At 42.4% G+C, this 22,154-nt stretch overlaps 1 protein-coding gene across 1 annotated transcript in view; it reads right to left on the bottom strand.

Moving 5' to 3' along the window:
• Positions 1–22,154, bottom strand: part of KLHL6 (kelch like family member 6) — a 66,044-nt gene that overhangs the window by 16,689 nt on the left and 27,201 nt on the right. Inside the window, exon 3 of the mRNA XM_077148767.1 lies at positions 215–664. Within this exon, the coding sequence (XP_077004882.1) occupies positions 215–664 (450 nt within the window). The remainder of the gene's footprint in view (positions 1–214; positions 665–22,154) is intronic.

Here is a 22,154-nt window from a genome sequence, read left to right as displayed (position 1 = left end):
CCCCGTTAATCACCATCACAGATCAAGAACCCGCAGATCAAGAACCCGCAAATCCAGTTGGAACTTCCCAACTCAAACTATGAACTGTGCAGCATCTTCGCACCTTCTTTTCAATGCCCCAGAGATTTGTCAGCCAGCCTCACCTGCACCTCAGTAAGGCCATGACTGACTCCTTCACGTCTCTGATTAATGCACACCCTCATCTTCCACTCACCTCATTGCCGGAAAGGTGATACATCCTGGCTTCCTGGAGCAGCGGGAAGACCTCTGGGCACTGCCTGATGAGGGGGTCTGCTTCCACTGTCTCCACAAAGTACCACGGGTCCAGGAGAGGCAGGCGCACGTTCTCCAGGATGCGGGGCAGCAGGCAGAGCCGCTCTGACTGTGCGTGCCGGACCCAGCTCATCACAGCTTCAAACACCTGCGCCTCCTCAGTCACCTGGAGCTCATCGCTCTTCAAGGCATGGCCCAGGGTGTCCGCAGGGAGCTCAAGGAACTCCTCAGAGCTCAGAATCTGCACAAAGTTCTGAATGATGTAACTTTGAACCTGCTTCTTCAATTGGTCCAAGGACTGTGTGTCTGCCAGCCTCAGGATTCCCACGCAGTTTCCCGGGTTCAGGGCTTCGGTGAGGAAGCTGGCACAAGCATCCACCATCCGCAGGAACTAAACCAACAGAAAGAAGGCAAATCCAGCCAGAAAATTATTAGTCCATGAGGATGCATGTTGGAGTTGTGTATAGTAGCAAAAAATCAGAAATAACCTTATGTACAAAAATAGGGGACTAGCTATATAAATTATAACATAGCCATACAATAGACAACTACATAGACATTTACAAAACATGTTATAGAAGAATACTAAAGGCTATGGAAAATGTTCATAGGGTATTAAATGTTTAAGTCTGTTCACTAAATCTGATCAAGGCTCTCTCAGTCAGCAGTTTAGAGAAAATATACAGCAAGGAGGAATATTTTAAATGACAGCCTGGGGATACAGTCAGCAAAATCCATACAGTGAGAAAGTTTGCAGAATGACTGATTTGACTTTTCACCAAGTACATCACGAGGGGAAAGTGAGCCAAGAGGAGAGACCGAGGGTAGACTTAATTGTGTAACCCAGTTTAGACTTGTTCTTAATCTACACACCTTACGTGTGAGCCCATCGTAAATGGGTGTCTAGAAGATGCTGCTTTAGGTAAGGTGTGGCCCAGTTGAGTGAAGTTGGGCCTCAATACTGAGTTCTTTATAAACAGAAGAAGTTCACACACAGAGGCCATGGGAGGCTGAAGGGAAGCCAGCAGAACCCACAGGAGAAAGGAGAGGACCTGCCCTGGGGTGAAGCTCATCCTGCCGCAGCCAGCACTGGAATGCTGGAATGCCACAGGCGATGAGAGGTAGTTTTGGCTTGCTGACACCTTCACTTTGGGCTTCTCCTGGCCTCAAAACCATGAGCCATAACCTCCTGCTGTTGAAGCCAGTCTACCGTGTGACATTTGTCATAGAAACCCGGCAAGCCAAGACCAGACCTAAGAGACATATCAGCTGTGCCTAATACTGCCTTGTATGGCTCTCTGACTTGAGTGAACCAATGTAAAAGGTCAAAGAAATGTTTACAATGACTAACTTTTGATATGAAGTAATTATTAACTTTAAATGCAATAACAGTTATTGTGTTATGTTTCAGGAAGAATCCTTATCTTTTAGCGATATAGAGTGGAATATTTGCAGATAAAATGAAGAGCACTTCACAAATTCACATGTACAGTATGATCCTATTTTTATAAAGAGAAAAATCAATAGAATTTAGGCATAGACAAAAAGACCAAGGAATAAACACCAAAATAGTAACAATTGTAATCACTGTGCATATCAGGTATCTGAGGACAAATGATGCTGCAGGACAGCCAGCTCCCAAATCTCAGGACAATAAACATGCACTCCTCTCTCACAGCACATGTCTTTCCCAGCTCTTCGCATTCCAGAACCCAGGATGACAGAGAGCCCTTCATCAAGACACACTGCTCTGGTGACAAAAAAGGAAAAAACAATGGCAGAACCTGGCAAAGACTCTTGACGCTTCTGCTCAGAAGTGGAGCATGCCATTTCCACATGGAGGGCACTGGTCAAAGTAGGTCATGCGGCAATGTTTGTCATTCAAGGAACAATAATCCTCAGAAGCAGAGCTCGTCACAGAGATGAGAAGAGAATATGCTGCCTAAATAACATATCATAACTACACGCTCCATTATGATTATGTGGAGCTTTTCTTGTTTTTGTTTATATAGTTTTCAAATCCTCAAAACTAATAAACCACCATTTTTGTAATTAAAGGATTAATTTGTAAAATTATCAATTGGTTCCAGTGTCTTTCTTTTACATTATCTTCATCCTCGTAACAATGTGAGTCCCTTAAGCTCGGACAGCACTTTACAGCTTACAAAATGCTGACTTGTGCATTTTATCATTCAACCCCGATTTTACAGATGAGGTGCCTCAAATGCACCAGTATTTGATAAAATACTATTTGATAAAATCTTTCCGATTTGTTATTTATGGAAAGATAATTCACACATCATAAAATTCACCCTTTTGGGGAAGAGTGAAATGAGACTAAGTGTCAATGACTGAGAGATTCCAAACAGAGTCGAGAGGTTATCCTGGAGGTTATTCTTATGCATTAAGTAGATATCACCTTGTTGTTCAAGATGTAGCGGAGAGGCTGGAGGGAACTGCTTGAAAATGTAGAGCTGTGTTCCAGTAGCCATGTTTCTTGATGATGATTGAACAATGATATAGCTTTCACAATGAGACTCTGTGAATGTGAAAACCTTGTGTCTGATGCTCCTTTTAGCTACTGTATCAACAGAAGAGTAGAACATATGGAATAAAAATAAATAATAGGGGGAACAAATGTTAAAATAAATTTAGTTTGAAATGCTAGTGATAAATGAAAGCTAGGGGTAAGGGGTATGGTATGTATAATCTTTTTTTTCTCTATTATCATTTTATTTCTTTTTCTGTTGTCTTTTTATTTCTTTTTCTAAATCGATGCAAATGTACTAAGAAATGATGAATATGCAACTATGTGATGATATTAAGAATTACTGATTGTATATGTAGAATGGAATGATATCTTAATGTTTTGTTTAATTTTTTTTAATTAATGAAAAAAGTTTAAAAAAATAAAAATAAAATAAAATTCACCCTTTTAAAATTGGCATTTGGTATATTTAGTATATTCACAGAGTTGTACAATCATCACCATTATCTAATTTTAGGACATTTTTATCACGCCAAAAAGAAACTCCACACCCATTAGGAGGCACTATCCATCTTTGCCTCCACTTAGCCCCTGGCAACGATTCATCTACTGTCCGCCTATGGATTCGCTTATTCTGAGCATTTCTTTTAAATGGAACCATACAGTCTTTGACCTCATGTGACTGGCTTGTTTTCCATAGCATAATGGTTTCAAGCGTGATCCATGTTATAGCATGGATCAGTACTTCATTCCTTCCTATTGTTGGCCCATATTCCATTATCTGTATACAACACCTTCTGTTTATCAGTCCATCAGTCAACAGACTTTCGGTTGTTTCCGCATTCTGGCTATTACCAATAATGCAGCTATCAACATGTGCGCACAAGTTTTTGTGCGGACACCTGTTTTTAGTTATCTTGGGCATACATGCAGGAGAGGAATTGCGGGGTCAGATGGTAACTCTGTTACCAGTGCACTCTTACTCGTTGCTGTCTGGAGCTCAGCTCTGAGGAAGTCCAGTTTTCTAGCTCCCCTCCTGACTGCCTGGGCCCCCTGTGAGCCAAGTCCTGAGAGGCCTTCGGTTGATCATTAATGAAAGGCCGGAAGGAGGGCTGCTGAGCACACAGCCTTGGAGGAGGGCAGCCTAAGGAGCCTGGTGGGGTGTGGAGGGGGCACTCCTGGGCAGGGAGAGGGGCAGCACAGAAGGACGAGGCTCTGTGGGGACTGTGGGGCCTACAGCAGTGGGGCAAGATTGCTCAAAACAGCCTGGGCTCTGGCTTTTAGGGGACACACGTCCTTGGTCTTTCAGTTCAATCCCAAATGCAAAATATTAACCTCCCCTGTCAGACCACACATTCTGACGGCCAGTGAGATGCTGAGAGAGAGAGCCTGAGTCTGCCCCGGACGGCACTGTCCGCTGGCCTAACCGCTTGTAGCTCTGCTTCCCGCGTGAGTGGCCATGGAGATGGTGAGATGGAGAGCTCCAAACCTTGTTAGGTGTTTCAGAGCTGCAGTTCAGAGAATAAAAATATGCAACCCAAACCAAGCGTGGCCAAGCCCTCACCCCATCATCTGGCCGGGCTCATGGAGGTGTCCATGGCGACCAGAAGGAAACTCGCCCTTCAGGGGATGCTCCATGCCCAGTAGGACGCTGTGCCAGTGGCCGCGTGCAGGAAGACAACGTGAAAATTAAACAGATGTTCCTAAATGCTTGGGCTGCCTCCAGGAGGCCACCAAGATGTGTGACAGTGGGTGCCTCTGAAGAGGGGAACCAGGAAAGAGGGAGAATTAATTCTCATTGTCTACCCTTTTGTACTTCTTAAGTTGTGTGCCATGTGTAAGAATTACCTATTTATAAAAAATGAAAGTGGGCGGTACAACAGTTCAGTTAAGATGTAATGGAGAGGCTGGAGGAAACTGTCTGAAAATGTGGAGCTGTGCTCCAGTGGCCATTTTTTTTTTTTTTAACATGGGCAGGCACTAGGAATCGAACCCAGGTCCTCTGGCATGGCACGCAAGCATTCTTGCCTGCTGAGCCACTGTGGCCCACCCAGTCATATTTCTTGAAGGTAATTGGATAATGATATAGCTTTCACAGTGTGACTGTGTGATTGTGAGAGCCTTGTGTCTGATGCTCCTTTTGTCTACCTTATTGACAGACGAGTAAAACACATGGATTAAAAATAAATAAATAATAGGGAGAACAAATGTTAAAATAAATTTAGTAGATTGAAATGCTGGTGATTGGTGAAAGGGAGGAGTAAGGGGTATGGTATGTATGAATATTTTTCTGTTTTCTTTTTATTTCTTTTTCTGCATTGATGCAGATGTTCCAAGAAATGATCATGATAATGAATATATAACTATGTGATGATAGTGTGAGTTATTGATTATATAACAAGAACGGACTGATCATAGATAAGAATGTTTGTGTTTGTATCATAAATAAAAATAAACTAATTAAAATAAATATTTGCATTCAGAATGCTTCATTATCGAGCCATTCAAGGCGTTTCCTCTTATTTTTACTTTCCCACATCATTTCTACTGTTTATTTTAAGCAATTTTTTGCTTACTGCATCTATAGTCATATGTTGATTGTTTTCTTTCCAAATTCTAGGCTCTAAATTCACTTCTAAATAGTAGTCAGTGGAGTTAACTAAAACCAAATATTTAATCTTCTGACTCCTGTGTATACTCTGCATAAATGATTTATCAAAAAGAGTGGAAGACCTAGCTCACCGTTGTGCAGCTGAGCATTGGAATCCATAATTTTAGTCTAAAGAGTGGAAAATGCTGACCTCAATTTATTACCCTGTTCCCTTTAATTTCTGACATGTGGGACTACCTTTTGTCTCCCTTCCAAATCTTTTACCTAAAACTCGTTTTGAGTCTATGGTTATCAAATGTAGCCTCTCAGGTATTCATCCTTTTCTCTTTTTAACCCCAATTGTTCCAAAATTCCTCAAACTATCTAAAGAATGAGTAGCATTTTCTTTTTATTAAAAGTGAAGTTCAGGCTCCCTGCTTCTCTCCTCTGACAGACAACCGCATCTTTTCATGCAGTTAAAGCCACATCCCTGAGACAAGATGGGGAAGGTCAGAATAAGTGGATTTGGCCATATTGGGCACCTGGTCACCAAGGTTGCTGGAAACTCTGGCAAAGTGCATGTGGTTACCATCAGTAGTCCCTTCGTTGACCTCAACTGCATGGTCTACATGTTCCAGTATGATTCCACCTATGGCAAGTTCAAAGGCACAGTCGAGGCTGAGAATGGGAAGATTGTCATCAATGGGAATCCCATTATTATCTTCCAGGAGTGAGATCCCACCGGCATCAAATGGGACAATGCTGATACTGAATATATCGTGAAGTCCACAGATGTCTCCATGGCCCAGGAGAAGGCCGGGACTCACTTGAAGGGTAGTACCAAAAAAGTCATCATCTCTGCCCCCCTATGTCTGTGGTGGGCATGAACTGTGAGAAGTGTGACAACTCCCTCAAGATTGTCAGCAATGCTTCCTGCACCATCAACTGCCTGGCCCCATAGCCAAGGTCATCCATGACAACTTTAGCAACATGGAGGGACTCATAACCACCGTCCATGCCATCACTGCTGCTCAGAAGACTGTAGATGGCCCCTCCTGGAAAATGTGGCACGACGGCCATGGGGCTACCCAGAACATCATCCCTATATCTACCAGCGCTATCAAGGCAGTGGGCAAGGTCATCCAGAGCTGAATGGGAAGTTCACTGGTATGGCCTTCTGTGTCCCCACCCCCGATATGTCCATCGTGGATCTGACCTGCCACCTGGAGAAAGTGGCCAAATACAATGACATCAAGAAGATGGTGAAGCAGGAGTAAGAGGGCCCCCTAAGGGGCAGCCTGGTGACTCTGAGGACCAGCTATCTCCTGTGACTTTAATAGTGACACCCACTCTTCCACTTTTTTTTTTAACATGGGCAGGTACCAGGAATCGAACCCGGGTCCTCTGGCGTGGCAGGTGAGCATTCTTGCCTGCAGAGCCACCGTGGCCCGCCCCACTCTTCCACTTTTGATGCTGGGCTAGCATTGCCCTCAACAATCACTCCGCCAAGCTCATTTCCTGGAATGACAATGAATTTGGCTACGGCAACAGGTGGTGGACCTTATGATCCTCATGGCCTCCAAGGAGTCAAAGCCCTCAGACACCAGCCCCGGCTTCAGCGTGAGAAGGAAAGAGAGGCCATCAGCTATTGGGGAATCCCAGCTCCAACTGGCTCCCCCAACACTGAGAATTACGCGTCTTCCACAGCTTCCACTCCAGCCCTCCTGAAGAAGGGGAGGGTGAGATAAATATTTGTTTGTTGTAAGCTTCTAACTTTGGGGGTAATTTAGGATTATGCAGCAATAAATAACTAATCCATTTGATAGTAAAATGAAAGGTACTTAAAAAAAAAAAGTGGGCAGTACAACAGTGGCTCAGTGGTAGAATTCTATCCTGCCATCCGGAGACCCGGGTTCAATTCCTGGTGCCTGCCCATGCCAAAAAAAAAAAAAAAAAAAAACCACAAAAGTTTCTAACACATGAAGAATATATTAGAAAAGACACATCAAAATGTTAAGGTGGTTATCTCAATTGCAGTTTTACAGATAAAGTAAATGTTTTTACATTAACATATTTTTACAGATATTTTATAGATGAAGGTAGTTTTTTTGCTTTGCTATATTTCACTGTATATAAATACTTGTATATATTTATATTTTTCTGTATTTTGCTATGATTTTCAAGTTTTCTACATTGAACATGAAGTTCCTGTTAAAATCAGGGAAAAAAAAGCTAGAACATAAAACAAACACTTTGTGATTTTAAAGCACACAGTGAGATACTTTTTTAAATGTAAAAAATAAAAATAAAGGCCACATACTATGTGCAAGGAGGCTCTTCATATTAACTAACTCATGCTAACTAACTCAAAACAATACTCTGAACTCATTCCTTGTTTTACAGATGAGGAAAAAAGATTCAGAGAGGTGAAGTAATTTGCTAAAGAGTCATGGCTAATAAGTGGTAGCTGAGATTTCAGCAACCTTATCTGACCGCAGACATACATGTTTTCCACTATTTCAAGCTGTCCCAGGTTAAATAGCATGAACGGAATAGGGCTTGGCAGATGCTAAAATCATCTGCTTACATCACCAGATAGCTCACGTGATCTGATCTGCCCAAACACAGGAAGATTTGGCCAACAAGCTGCCAATTCCTATCCCCACTTGATGACTTTTAATGAGCAAAGAAGGAAACTATGAAGGAGAATCAACTCAAGCACTGAACCTCACATTTCTTAGAAACTTTGACCCCAATGTATCTCTCTACTCAGAAACCTTTCATCTATCTGTTCAACCACCCCTTCATTTACCATCTATTTATTGAGCATCTACTAAGTAGTTGGCCCTTAACTAGTGATGAAGGTAGAGAGGGGAGAAGAAAGAGATACAGTAAGTACGTGTATCATTGGAGCTGACCAGCTAGTGGGGGAGGCAGACATTAATCAAATAATCACTCACATCATGAAGATTACAACCAAGATAAGTACTTCCTCATCAAGCTCACTGATTCCTCTGCCTAAAACCAAAGTGCCGCTGTTACCAGAGTCCATGGCTTGGCTGTACCCCCTCACAGGGCCTTCCCTGAGAAACTCCACCCACAATCACACCTTCTCCAAACATCCACTAAGCTTCCCTTTGCTGATGCCATGTCCTCTTGTGCTCATGCCACAGCCTCAGCTTAAACCACTTTTTCTCTCTCATCACTACTTGTTAAAATCCTACTTTCCTCACACACCCATGCCAAGTTTGACTTCAGAGCTTCATTTTTTAAAGTAAGGTCCCAGGATATCTCACCTCATTTTCAACTAGACCCTTTTTTTTATTATTAATTAAAAAAAAAAGAAAAGAAATTAACACAACATTTAGAAATCATTCCATTCTACATATGCACTCAGTAATTCTTAGTATCATCACATAGATGTATGATCATCATTTCTTAGTACATTTGCATCGATTTAGGAAAAGAACTAGCAAAACAGCAGAAAAAGATATAGAATGTTAATATAGAGAAGAAAATTAAAATAATAATAACAATAAAAATATATATATATAAAAAGGAAAAAGAAAAAACAAAAACAAAAAATACAAACAAACAAACAAACAAAAAAACTACAGTTCAGGTGCAGCTTCATTCAGTGTTTTGACATAGTTACATTACAGTTAGGTATTATTGTGCTGTCCATTTTTGAGTTTTTGTATCTAGTCCTGTTGCACAGTCTGTATCCCTTCAGCTCCAATTACCCATTATCTTACCCTGTTTCTAACTCCTGCTGGTCTCTGTTACCAATGATATATTCCAAGTTGATTCTCGAATGTCGGTTCACATCAGTGGGACCATACAGTATTTGTCCTTTAGTTTTTGGCTAGACTCACTCAGCATAATGTTCTCTAGGTCCATCCATGTTATTACATGCTTCATAAGTTTAGTCTGTCTTAAAGCTGCATAATATTCCATCGTAGGTATTCACCACAGTTTGTTTAGCCACTCTTCTGTTGATGGACATTTTGGCTGTTTCCATCTCTTTGCAATTGTAAATAATGCTGCTATAAACATTGGTGTGCAAATGTCCGTTTGTGTCTTTGCCCTTAAGTCCTTTGAGTAGATACCTAGCAGTGGTATTGCTGGGTCGTAATCCATTCTGCCAGTCTATGTCTTTTGATTGGGGAATTCAGTCCATTAACTTTTAGTGTTATTACTGTTTGGATAATATTTTCCTCTAACATTTTGGCTTTTGTATTATATATATCATATCTGATTTTCCTTCTTTCTACACTTTACTCCATACCTCTCTCTTCTGTCTTTTCGTATCTGACTCTAGTGCTCCCTTTAGTATTTCTTGCAGAGCTGGTCTCTTGGTCACAAATTCTCTCAGTGACTTTTTGTCTATAAATGTTTTAATTTTTCCTGCATTTTTGAAGGACAATTTTGCTGGATATAGGAGTCTTGGTTGGCAGTTTTTCTCTTTTAGCAATTTAAATATATCATCCCACTGTCTTCTAGCTTCCATGGTTTCTGCTGAGAAATTTACACATAGTCTTATTGGGTTTCTCTTGTATGTGATGGATTGTTTTTCTCTTGCTGCTTTCAAGATCCTCTCTTTCTCTTTGACCTCTGACATTCTAACTAGTAAGTGCCTTGGAGAATGCCTATTTGGGTCTATTCTCTTTGGGGTGCGCTGCACTTCTTGGATCTGTAAATTTAGGTCTTTCATAAGAGTTGGGAAATTTTCAGTGATAATTTCTTCCATTAGTTTTTCTCCTCCTTTTCCCTTCTCTTCTCCTTCTGGGACACCCACAACACGTATATTTGTGCGCTTCATATTGTCCTTCAGTTCCCTGATCCCCTGCTCAAGTTTTTCCATTCTTTTCCCTATAGTTTCTGTTTCTTTTTGGAATTCAGATGTTCCATCCTCCAGTTCACTAATTGTAGCTTCTGTCTCTTTAAATCTACCATTGTAGGTATCCATTGTTTTTTCCATCTTTTCTTCTTTGTCCTTCACTCCCATAAGTTCTGTGATTTGTTTTTTCAGATTTTCTATTTCTTCTTTTTGTTCAGCCCATGTCTTCTTCACGTCCTCCCTCAATTTATTGATTTGGTTTTTGAAGAGGTTTTCCATTTCTGTTCGTATATTCAGCATTAGTTGTCTCAGCTCCTGTATCTCATTTGAACTATTGGTTTGCTCCTTTGACTGGGCCATATCTTCAATTTTCCGAGCGTGATCCGTTATTTTCTGCTGGTGTCTGGGCATTTGATCAGATTTCCCTGGGTGTGGGACCCGGCTGGTTGAAAGGTTTTTCTGTGAAATCTCTGGGCTCTGTTTTTCTTTTCCTGCCCAGTAGGTGGCGCTCGTGGCACTCGTCTGTCTGTGGGTCCCACCAGTAAAAGATGCTGTGGCTCCTTTAACTTGCCAATCTGAATCTCGCAGTCGACCCGGGAAACTGCGCATGGAGGGGGGGGTCGCCAGCCACCGCGGCTTGGGGGAGTGCTGGTCCAAATTGCCCAGCTGGCCCGAGACACCAAGCATGGCAGGAGGGCCCCGCTATCCAACATTCCCAGTCGGACCGGGGAGCCACGTGCATGGAGGGGACCCCAGTTGCCAGCCGCCCCGGCCGGGAAAACGCGCACCCCTCGGGTATCTCACCACAGAAGATTCTCCCTGCCCGTTCAGCCGTTCCAGAATGGGGTACGCTATCTTTTTGGTCTCTGTTGTGGCTCTGGGAGCTGTTTTGTATTGTTTCTGTTTCTTTAGTTGCTGTTCTGGAGGAGGAACTAAGACCCGCGCGTCTTACTAAGCCGCCATCTTCTCCGGAAGGAACTCAACCACACCCTTTTAAGTTTAACTCAAGACAGAGGAAGAAGTGATGATGGCGGCCATTGCTTTGTCTACACAGGACTCTATATTCAGGGTTAGAAAGTCTGGAGCCAAGAGTACAGGAGCCCCTGCAATTGTTCACAGATGCTGGTTTGTGCCAGTGGCATTCTTCTGAGAGTAGACATTTGAGCTGACATCCTCGTAACCATCCACCTGAGCATGAAACCATCACATGAGTCAGAGCCAAGTGAGAAAACCAGACAGAAATAGAACCAGACTCAATCAAACTGTGCCTGAAGACTTCCTTTCCTCTGGACACTTTCAAATTTGCATCAGTAATTGTTTAAGAAGAAAGGAAGAAAATGGAAAAGAAGGGCAGGGAAAGGAAAGGAAATGGAACAGGAGTGGAGAAATACTATCTGTCCATGAGTTTTTTCTCTAAAGCCACTTCTTCCTTGATGGTTCCTCCAATTCCCTAACATGAAGTCAACTCCTCTTTCCTCTGTGCTCAACTGGGCAACTCAGTTGCCCCTTGTACATAGCACCAATTACATCTCTGCCTTGTGCTATGGTCAGTTGAGACAAGCATGTCTAGAGTAGGTCCCAGGTCACCCTTGTGTTTTTATTTCAGCAGCATCTAGCACAGAGTCTGGCAGAAGGAGGGAAAGAAGGGGAGGAGCGTGAGAGGAAGTAAATATTGATTGAGCACCTAGATTATACCAATACCAACACCAGTGGGTGAAGCTCTTTCCCACCCATTATTTCATTTAACAAATCTGAGAAGTGGATATTAACATTACCATTTGCACAGGGAAGGAAAGTGAGCAGCTGCCCAGGTCAGAGTGCTAGCAGGTGTAGAGGTGACAACCAAGCCCATTGCAGCTTACTCTTCCCACTCAGCACCTCGGCATTTCACTGTCTTAGTTGATTGTTTCATTGCTGAGCTAACAAAATGCCAGAAGAGTCTACAGAGGCCTTATGAGGACCAGATGGGTGAGGGTCTCCAAGCTGCCTAAGTTCCTCCCAAAATAAGCTTCAATAAACACATTTTAGTGTGAAAGGTGTCCGGCAGCACTGTGTGACCCCAAGGGGTGGAAAATGCTGATGTTCAGGGGAGCCATGGGGATAAGAAATTGTGTGGGGGGTTGCTGTCTCATATTCAAGATTACTTAAGACTTCAGGGCAAAATTTCTGCTCAACTTGTCACAATGATACGTGAACTTGCTTATTAAAGCTGAGCCATGACAAATAATGGCAAAAGACAACCAACTTCTTGTTTGGTGGGAACATTGAACAAAAGGTTACAGCTGCCACCTGACCCTTGAACAGAGAGACTCAAAATACAGCAAATAAAAAAGAATTTTAAAATAAACGGGGTGGGCCACGGTGGTTCAGCAGACAGAGTTCTCTCCTGCCACGCCAGAGACCTGGGTTCGATTCCCAGTGCCTGCCCATGTGAAAAAAAAAAAAAAAAGAAATGAAGAAAAAACAAAACAAAAAGCCTTTTCCATGAGAAGTTATGCCTGAAGAGAACACTGGCTCGTCCCTCCTCGGCACCTCTTTTCATGTTTCCCTAGACCTGGTTCCTGGGATGTCATTCTACAGCTCCCTAAGAGTTCCTTCAGATCCACGCCTGAATAACTGAGCTCTGTTCTCAGCAGTTCCATGGGCTATGGACTCCAAGTGGCCTTGGCATTACTGTAAAGGATCTCTGAAGACATTGGCACTTGCCCGTTAGTGCTAACCAACCAGTGTATGTGGAGTATATATGAGTTGTAGATGAGATTAATAAAATTCCATTTATCTGAAAGTGTTTCTGAATTCATCGTAATTTTTGTCATCATTTTTCTTCTCAGATAACACTAAAAGTAAATCTGTTTTCCTGTGGGATCTGTATTTGTATTAAAGAGGCATCTTCATACTTTAAAAATTGTTAATTTCCATTCTTACATCTCTTCCTCCTTCCCAGGTGAGTCACCCAGCTCCAGTCTCATGGGAACGTGCCTCCCCTTTCCCAGATGTCCTCTTCTCCCTCCACATTTCCAGTCCTTGTTCTAGACTTGACTAAGAGGCTGGTGGTTTGGCTAAGAGGCTGGTGGTTCCTGGAAGCCATATGGGGTCAGCAGAAAAGGAGGGAGCTAAGACCTGCAAAAGACCCACTCACTGTGATGGGGCAGGTGCTGTGGGACTTGGCAACTAACTGAAGTAGACTGATCTCAGATGTGGAGTCAGAGGGAAAGGGGAGGGGCAGTGCCCAAAAGGTATGGCAAGCTTGGCCACGCTTCAGGCAGTGGACAGTCCCTGAGTTCCCAGAGGGGATCGTGGGGCCCCAACAGGCCAGCAGTGTACATTAGGGGATACACATACAGCTACTAAGATTCAGGAGGCAGGGGACTCAAATGGGACTCAGTGAGTGAGGCCAGGGAGAGGGTGAAAGCCAGGGAAGAATGCCACCCAGAAGATTAAATGTAATGACGTGTAGCTGATGTTCAGAATATGCATGTGTATGTGCATGCATGTGTGTGATAAGGAGGGACAACGAGGCTCACAGAACAAAGCAGCAGGAATCCAAGGAGACGCCATGCCCTGAGAAGCAGTCCATGAATGCAGAGCTGCAATGGAGTGAGGGATGGAGAAGGCTGAACTCTTAAGTCTTTACTTACAAGTTCCCTCTTCCTGGAATACTTTCCCCCTAATCCTACTGCAACTTGTTGAAATCGTACCCGTTAGGAAGTCCAGCTCAATACCACCTCCTTCAGAATCATAACTGGTCCCTCCCTCTTCTCCACCACTGCAGTTTGCATTGAGGTCTGGTTGGGTTAGAAGCTCCCTGGGAATCTTGGACTTAAAGGTTTTGAGGTAGTGGATGGAAGCAGCAGTGTGGAGTCAGAAGTTCTGGGCTTAGAGCACAGATCAAGCTCCACCACTTTCCCTTAATTTAAGTCTCTCTGAACTACGGTTTTCTTATCTGGAAAGTGTTGAAAGTAATAAAGCCCACCTTGCAGGCTCATCGTGAGGATTTTATCTGGCCTGCTCACTCACAGATATATTTCCCACACCAAATGTGATCTTCTAAGGCACAGAATATTATACATGCCTACATAAATGTGATCTATGTTTGCATTTTTTTTATCTTTGTTTCCTCTGATAGCTTCTCATATAGTATAAATTGCACATAACAGGCTTATCTCCTTAGGAAACGTATGATACAATGGACTAAAGAAGTCAATTCTAGGCTTTTGAGTTTCTAAATACACTTCCAGAATTAATATTAGAAAAATGGTTTTGAGGGAAACATCAATTAATGGGAAGAATCTTGTGGTGGCTTGGAGTTATGCACCCCAGAAAAACATGTTCTTAATCTCAACCCATTTCTGTGGATGTGAACCCATCAGGAGTAAAACCTTTTGATAAGTTTACTCCAGGTAAGGTAGGGCTCAGTTGACTCAGGGTGGGTGTTAATTGTTACTGATGACCTTACAGAGAAGGACACACAGAGAGAATCCACAGAAAACAGCCACTGAAGTCAACAGAAACCAGAAAAGAAAGAAGAGGTGCCACCATGTGCATTGCCTGTGACAGAGAAACCAAAGAAGCTCAAAGACTGCTGGCCAGTCAGAAGATGCTGACCTAGCGGGAAGGCAACCAGTGCCTCTGAAACCAGGAGCCAATAAATTCCTGTTGTTAAGTCAACCCATTATGTGACATTCTGTTTTAGCAGCTGGGAAACTAAAACAAACGTGGACCTATGAACTTCAAAAGCTAGAATCCTGAGGGTAAAGTTTATACCTAAATGGTAGATACAGAAAAATGGTGATAATGTAGGAATCAGACTTTCTTACAGTGAAGGAGATAGAGATGGAGAGACCAGGAGAGGAGAGAGGCCCTGCATTCTATCTTCCCTCCCAGGCAAAACTCTGGAGAAGGGAGATAGGAAAAGCCCCTTGTAGATGGGGAACCTGAGAAGAAAAAGATTGCATGTCTTGATTAACAAGTTGAAATTTTAAAGGAAGAAGAAAGAAGTCTGTTAGAGCAAAAGAAGAGAAACCAGAATATGTTGATTCTAGGCCAACAGGGCCTAAGGGACTTGCTGCAACTCTCTGTAACTGCAGCATAGCAAGGAGATAGCAGCATAACAAAAGTTCGAAATCCCATGTGCCTCTGAGAGTGGTAGAGGAGTAATTGAGAGTAACGGCAGACCGTCAGAGGCCTTGCAGACTGGACAAGGAGAATGCAGAATGACCTGCAAGGATTGATGACCAGTGCCAGGTAGGACTGTGGACTCTGAGTTAATATCATGGAAGGGGTCAATGACCAGAGAAAGACTGATGAGGACACAGGTGCTCCAGCAGGTGCAGCACGCACAGGTGATGCTGCTGATGAGGACGCAGGCGCTCCAGCAGGAGCAGCACACACAGGTGATGCTGCTGATGAGGACGCGGGTGATCCAGCAGGTGCAGCACGCACAGGTGATGCTGCTGATGAGGACGCGGGTGATCCAGCAGGTGCAGCACGCATAGGTGATGCTGCTGATGAGGATGCAGGCGATCCAGCAGGTACCGCACGCACAGCTCTCACAGCCCTGAGAGGTCTAGCCGACACTCTTTCCTGAACGTCCTAGCTCTTTGTGAATACCTTGAATTAAGCTATTGTAATGTGAGTTTTCAGTAAGTTGACTACAATTTCTGGCACTGGCAGGACGGGGAGCTCAGAATGGAGGTGATGTTCAATGATAGAAAAATAACAGTTTCAATCACATTTTTCTTTGCATGTCTGAGTCTGTATCCTAATATTTAGACCTTCTATACTAATGAAAACTCCGAAAGAACAATATGCAGTTCAAAAGCAGCAAAACCAATCCATGGAGCTCGATGCAGTAATCCTTGCGGTGGGGGGGGGGGGGGGGGGGGCGCTGCCTGGAGAGGGTACAGAGAGCATTCTGGGGTGCCAGGAATGTTCTAAGACCTTGATCTGCTCAAGGTTACATGGTTGTTTGCACATATAAAAATACATCAAGCTGTACATTTATGATATATGCATTTTACCAAATGTAAGTTTAAACTAAAAATAAGAAAGAGTAAAAGTCGAGATCAAACACTAAGAAATGTACAGATGAAAGAGGGGTGTTTGGGCAGCAGCAGGCGCATTCCTGGACTCCTGGACTATGAAAGTCGCAGCCCTCTGGGGAGTGTCCAGCCAGAGGAGAGGTGGCTGGGCCGGCCGTGTCTCACAGAACCCTGCTGTTCCCGGAAACACCCAATTCAGCAGCCCTGCTTGAGGATATCTCCCTCCCCGGGCCCAGCTGTCTTCTGGATCACTGCCTAATCCTGAGGAATCCGTCTTATGAGCTGAGACTCCCTGTATATTTCTGTAACATCTCTGAATCTTCTTTCCCTCATCTATTAATTGGGGATTAAAATACCCACCTCATTTTAAATGCAATAAAACAGGCAAAATGCCTGCCATGAAAGGACACAAATGGACATTTGCACACCAATGTTTATAGCAGCATCATTTACAATTGTGAAGAGATGGAAACAGCCCAAATGTCCATCAACAAATGAGTGGCTAAACAAGCTGTGGTATATACATACAATGAAATATTATGCAGCCGTAAGACAGAATAAAGTTATAAAGTATGTAACAACATGGATGGACCTTAAGGACATTATACTGAGTGAGATTAGCCAGAAACAAAAGGACAAATACTGTATGGTCTCACTGATATGAACTAACATTAATGAATGAACCTGGAGAATTTCAGTAAAGAACGAAAACAAACAAGAGTTAGAAATAGGGTAGATATTGGGTCATTGGAACTGAAAGGATGTAGATCATGCAACGGGACTGATAGTAAAATTTAGAAATGGATAGCACAATACTACCTAACTGTAATACAATAATGTTAGAACACTGAATGAAGCTAAATGTGAGAATGATACAGGGAGGAGGACTTGGGGCACAAATGAAATCAGAAGGAAAGATATATGATAAAGACTAAGATGGTTTAATCTAGGAACGCCTAGAGTGTATAATGATGGTGACTAAATGTACAAATTAAAAAATTTTTTTGCATGAGGAAGAACAAAGAAATGTCAATACCATGGGGTGTTGAAAATAGATGGTAAATAATGTTTTAAAACTTTAACTTATGTGTGAGACTAAAACAAAAAATGTTTATTTGGTACAAAAGTTATATTTTGACTAGTACAGTTCCTTATATAACTTATGTGGACAGGTTATTTGAACACCTTAAGTACATGGAACCTTGGGTACGGCATGAGATTTTATAGGTTTGTCCAGAGTGATGCCCCGAAAAATCCCAGAGTGATTTGAACAGTGAGTAAAAAAGTGTTTGCAAAGTCCCCTTGGGGGAATGATGAGAAAAGGGGAAAATTCAACTTTCCCAAGTAGAGAATTCTTGATAGTCTCACAAGCCATGAGTACAACCAAAGGAAAAGGCTGAACCCCTAATCTTGGGGGTTGTTCATATGAAACTTGACCCCACAAAGGATAGGCTAAGCCTACTTAAAATTAGGCCTAAGAGTCACTCCCAAGAGAACCTCTTCTGTTGCTCAGATGTGGCCTCTCTCTCAGCCAACACAACAAGCAAACTCACCACCCTCCCCCTGTCTATGTGGGACATGACTCCCAGGGGTGTGGACCTTCCTGGCAACGTGGGACAGAAATCCTAGAATGAGCTGGGACTCAGCATCAAGGGATTGAGAAAACCTTCTCGACCAAAATGGGAAAAGCAAAATGAGACAGAATAAAGTGTCAATGGCTGAGAGATTCTAAACAGAGTCGAGAGGCTATCCTGGAGGTTATTCTTATGTATAAAATAGATATCACATTTTTAGTTAAGGCGTAATGAAGAAGCTGGAGGAAACTGCTTGAAAATGTAGAGCTGTGTTCCAGTAGCCATATTTCTTGAAGATGATTGTATAATGATATAGCTTTCGCAATATGACTGTGTGATTGTGAAAACCTTGTGTCTGATGCTCCTTTTATCTACCTTTTTGACAGACAAGTAAAACATATGGATTAAAAATAAATAATAGTGGGAACAAAAGTTAAAATAAATTTAGTAGATTGAAATGCTAGTGATCAATGAAAGGGAGGGGTAAGGGATATGGTATGTATGAATTTTTTTCTGTATTCTCTCTATTTCTTTTTCTGAATTGATACAAATATTCTAAGAAATGATCATGATGGTGAATATGCAACTGTGTGATGATATTGTGAATTACTGATTATGTATGTAGAATGGAATGATCATATGGTAAGAATGTTTGTGTTTGTTTGTTATGTTTCAAAAACTTTTTAAATTAATAAAAAAAAAAATCCCTGCCATGATGAATGCTCTGAAGAGGGCAGCTGCTGTGTGGACTCAGGAGATTTACCCTGATTTCTCCACTCTCCAGAAACCACACAAAGGGTTGACGTGTCTGACAAAGGGGGACATCAGTCAACAGGTGGAGTTTGTCTAACTAGAAATAGTTAGGCTTGTTTTCTTGCCTAGATCATCTGGCTATTCTGGAACTGAGTGGATGCCATCTGTGCGTCTTTGTTAAGGACAACAAATTAATCTGAACATTGCAGTGTCTGGCACGTAGTGAGTGCTTAAAACGGAATCAACTGGGCAGGCCATGGTGGCTCAGCAGGCAGGAATGCTTGCCTGCGATGCCAGAGGACCCGGGTTCGATTCCCTGTGCCTGCCCATGTAAAAAAAAAAAAAAAAAAAAACGGAATCAACTATTAGTAGGAGCCACAGAATCCTTCCCCCTCTTCAAGCTTAAGACATCTCCACAAGCCAGCATCGGGCTTCTTAGTGTCCCCTTGGGCAGTTTCTGAGGTGGTCCTCATATTCAGCTATTAGTGAGAAGAGCACCACACTCCTTCATTTATTCACACATCCATTTATTCAACAAATATTATAGAGTGCCTACGTGTAGATATTGGGTAGCCCAGAAACCAGCCAGGCCATCAAGTTTGCCAAATTCATTGCCACCCCATTCACGCAGGTCTCAAAATAACTCATCCTGTTATTTGCAAAAGAAATAGCATGGGAATATAATTACATTATATTATTGCATAGTGATAATAAAAGAGAATAAGCAAGATTGGGGACTTCACCAAATTCTCCTTAAATTGCCACCATAACAAATGCTATAACACTGCCCCTGAGAATGCTGCTGAGGCACCAGGTGGGCTTTTCGCAAGCCTAGGCTAGTGACTGGGCTCCCAGACCCACATCCCCCTTCTTTTCCTCAGTGGAACCAGCTGACAGAACCTCCACTTGTTCTCCCTTTTTCTTCTAAGCTGCCACTGGCCAAGGCAGGGGGCCCTTCCCTCACACTTCACATCTCCTTGCTGCCTTGCAGATAAGCTCACAAACCCTTATTATGTCATGGGTTTTTAACAATAAAAATGAAAGTAACAAACATGGAAATTTCCCCAAATAAACCTAGCAAAGCTCCCTAAGCTTGAGACATATTTCCAAGTTCTGGTAGTCATTTTCCCAGGTCTAGAGTTCCTGGCTGCCTTGTGTATCTAGAACTCAGATACCTGAAGGTACAGTTAAGCCAGGGAGGAGGGTCATTTGCTTCTCTGGAGTTCAAGCTGGGGGACCTCAATCTCAAAGGACCCCCCCTTACATGTGAACAGGTCCCTTGGGCCTTTCCTCTTAAGTGCTTCTCTTACCTCTTCAAAAACTGCTTTGGGTCAAGCATATTTCTTACCATAATTGGCCAATGAATTATGGCCATGTTACTTCAGAGCTCCTCTGGTGGGCAGATCAGTCACAGTACCTGCCATGCCAACAGGGTCCTCCCAAAGGGATTGTCCTCCCCCTGCCATAGCTGATCAGACCCATTGCCCATGACCCACAGGTAACCACTGTGCCAGATGGCTGGCCACCAGGCATTAAAATAGGCATGGAAAGCTCTGACCAAACAGGTTTAGTGGAGACTGGCTTGGTCAGTCGAATTCTCTCTGGACTAGAAAATTCTGGGAAGAGACTAAGAGAAGGCTTAAAAAGAAAAACAGAGACTGAGAGAGCAGCTGAGTCACATCGGTGGGGTGAAGATAAAGAAATCCTTACTGGTGGGCGAGGGGGTGGGGATACCAAGATAGCCTCTGTGCATGTTATGAAATGGCAAGATAAAATGTCAACTCGATACGCTTTTCTTAACCTAATTTCTAAAACCCACAATAACCCTCAATAACCTATAAACTTCTGTCCATTATGGTTGCTTCAAGCATGAAAGTATTCCAAGTTTTGCAGGAAAAATATTCCAAGGTTTCTGTGTCTGGGATGTGAAAGCAAGTGGTCCAAATACATAACCAGAAGCCCACTCACTCTTCTCTTACTTTCACAGGAATTAACACTCATAGGAAAACTGAGTAAAATAGCCTCAGAGAACCTTACTGTTTTTACAAAGTGAAGAGATTTGGAAACTTTTGAAGCAAAAGATACCAGACAAGGGGAGCGGATAATAATCAGAGCCGACCCTCAGCAAAGGTGAATGCACATGAAGTTTGCCCCTAACACTTTCCCATCTTGCTCTGAGCCTGTCAGGGCTGCGACAGCCCATCTCCACACCGTCCCTCCTCTCCCACCGCTCTCCTTAAAATGAGCCTCCATGCTAAAGCCCATCCCTTGGGAGAACATACACATTTTCAAAAGGATGTCTTAAGCCAAAATTATTTTTTTTCTTTTTTAAAAATTAAAAATTTTTTAATTTTTAAAAAAATATAACAACAAACAACACAAATATTCTTAACTTATGATCATTCCATTCGACATATATAATCAGTAATTCACAACATCATCACATAGTTGCATATTCATCATCATGATCATTTCTTAGAACATTTGCATCAATTCAGAAAAAGAAATAGAAAGAAAACAGAAAAGAATTCATACAACCATACCCCTTACCCCTCCCTTTCATTGATCACTAACATTTCAGTCTAAATTTATTTTAACATTTGTTCCCACTATTATTTATTTTTATTCCATATGTTTTACTCCTCTGTTGATGAGGTAGATAAAAGGAACATCAGACACAAGGTTTTCACAATCACACAGTCACATTGTGAAAGCTATACCATTATTCAATCATCTTCAAGAAACATGGCTACTGGAACACAGCTCTACATTTTCAGGCAGTTCCCTCCAGCCTCTTCATTACACCTTGACTAACAAGGTGATATCTATTTAATGCATAAAAATAACCTCCAGGATAACCTTTCAACTCCGTTTGGAATCTCAGCCATTGACACTTTATTTTGTCTCATTTCACTCTTCTCCCTTTTGGTCAAGGTTTTCTCAGTCCTTTGATGCTGAGTCTCAGCTCATTCTAGGATTTCTGTCCCACATTGACAGGAAGGTCCACACCCCTGGGAGTCATGTCCCACGTAGACAGGGGGAGGGTGGTAAGTTTGCTTGTTGTGTTGGCTGGAGAGAAAGGCCACATCTGAGCAACAAAAGAAGTTTTCTGGGGGGTGACTCTTAGGCCTAATTTTAAGTAGGTTTGACCTATCCTTTGTGGGATTGGGTTTCATATGAACAAACCCCAAGACTGGGGGCTCAGCCCATTGCTTTGTTTGTCCACACGGCTTGTGAGAATATCAAAAATTCAACTTGGGGAAGTTGAATTTCTCCCCGTTCTCACCATTCCCCAAAGGGGACTTTGCAAATGCTTTTTTATTCACTGTTCAAATCACTCTGGGATTTATCGGGGCATCACTCTGGCAACAAAAATCCATGCCCTACTCAAGGTTCCATGTACTTATAGTGTTCAATTAAGCTATCTACATAAGTTATATTAGAAAATGCACTAGTCAAAATATAAATTTTATACCAAATAAACATTTTTTGCTTTAGTCTCACACATAAGGTAAAATTTTAAAATATTAATTACCATCTATTTTCAGTACCCTGCAGTAATGACATTCTTTTGTTCTTCCTCATGCAAAGACAC

This window comes from Tamandua tetradactyla, chromosome 2, assembly GCF_023851605.1.
Source record: "Tamandua tetradactyla isolate mTamTet1 chromosome 2, mTamTet1.pri, whole genome shotgun sequence".
NCBI classification, from domain to species: domain Eukaryota; kingdom Metazoa; phylum Chordata; class Mammalia; order Pilosa; family Myrmecophagidae; genus Tamandua; species Tamandua tetradactyla.
The sequence above is the reverse complement of the archived record's forward strand: the minus strand, read 5'-3'. Positions and strand labels throughout refer to the sequence as shown.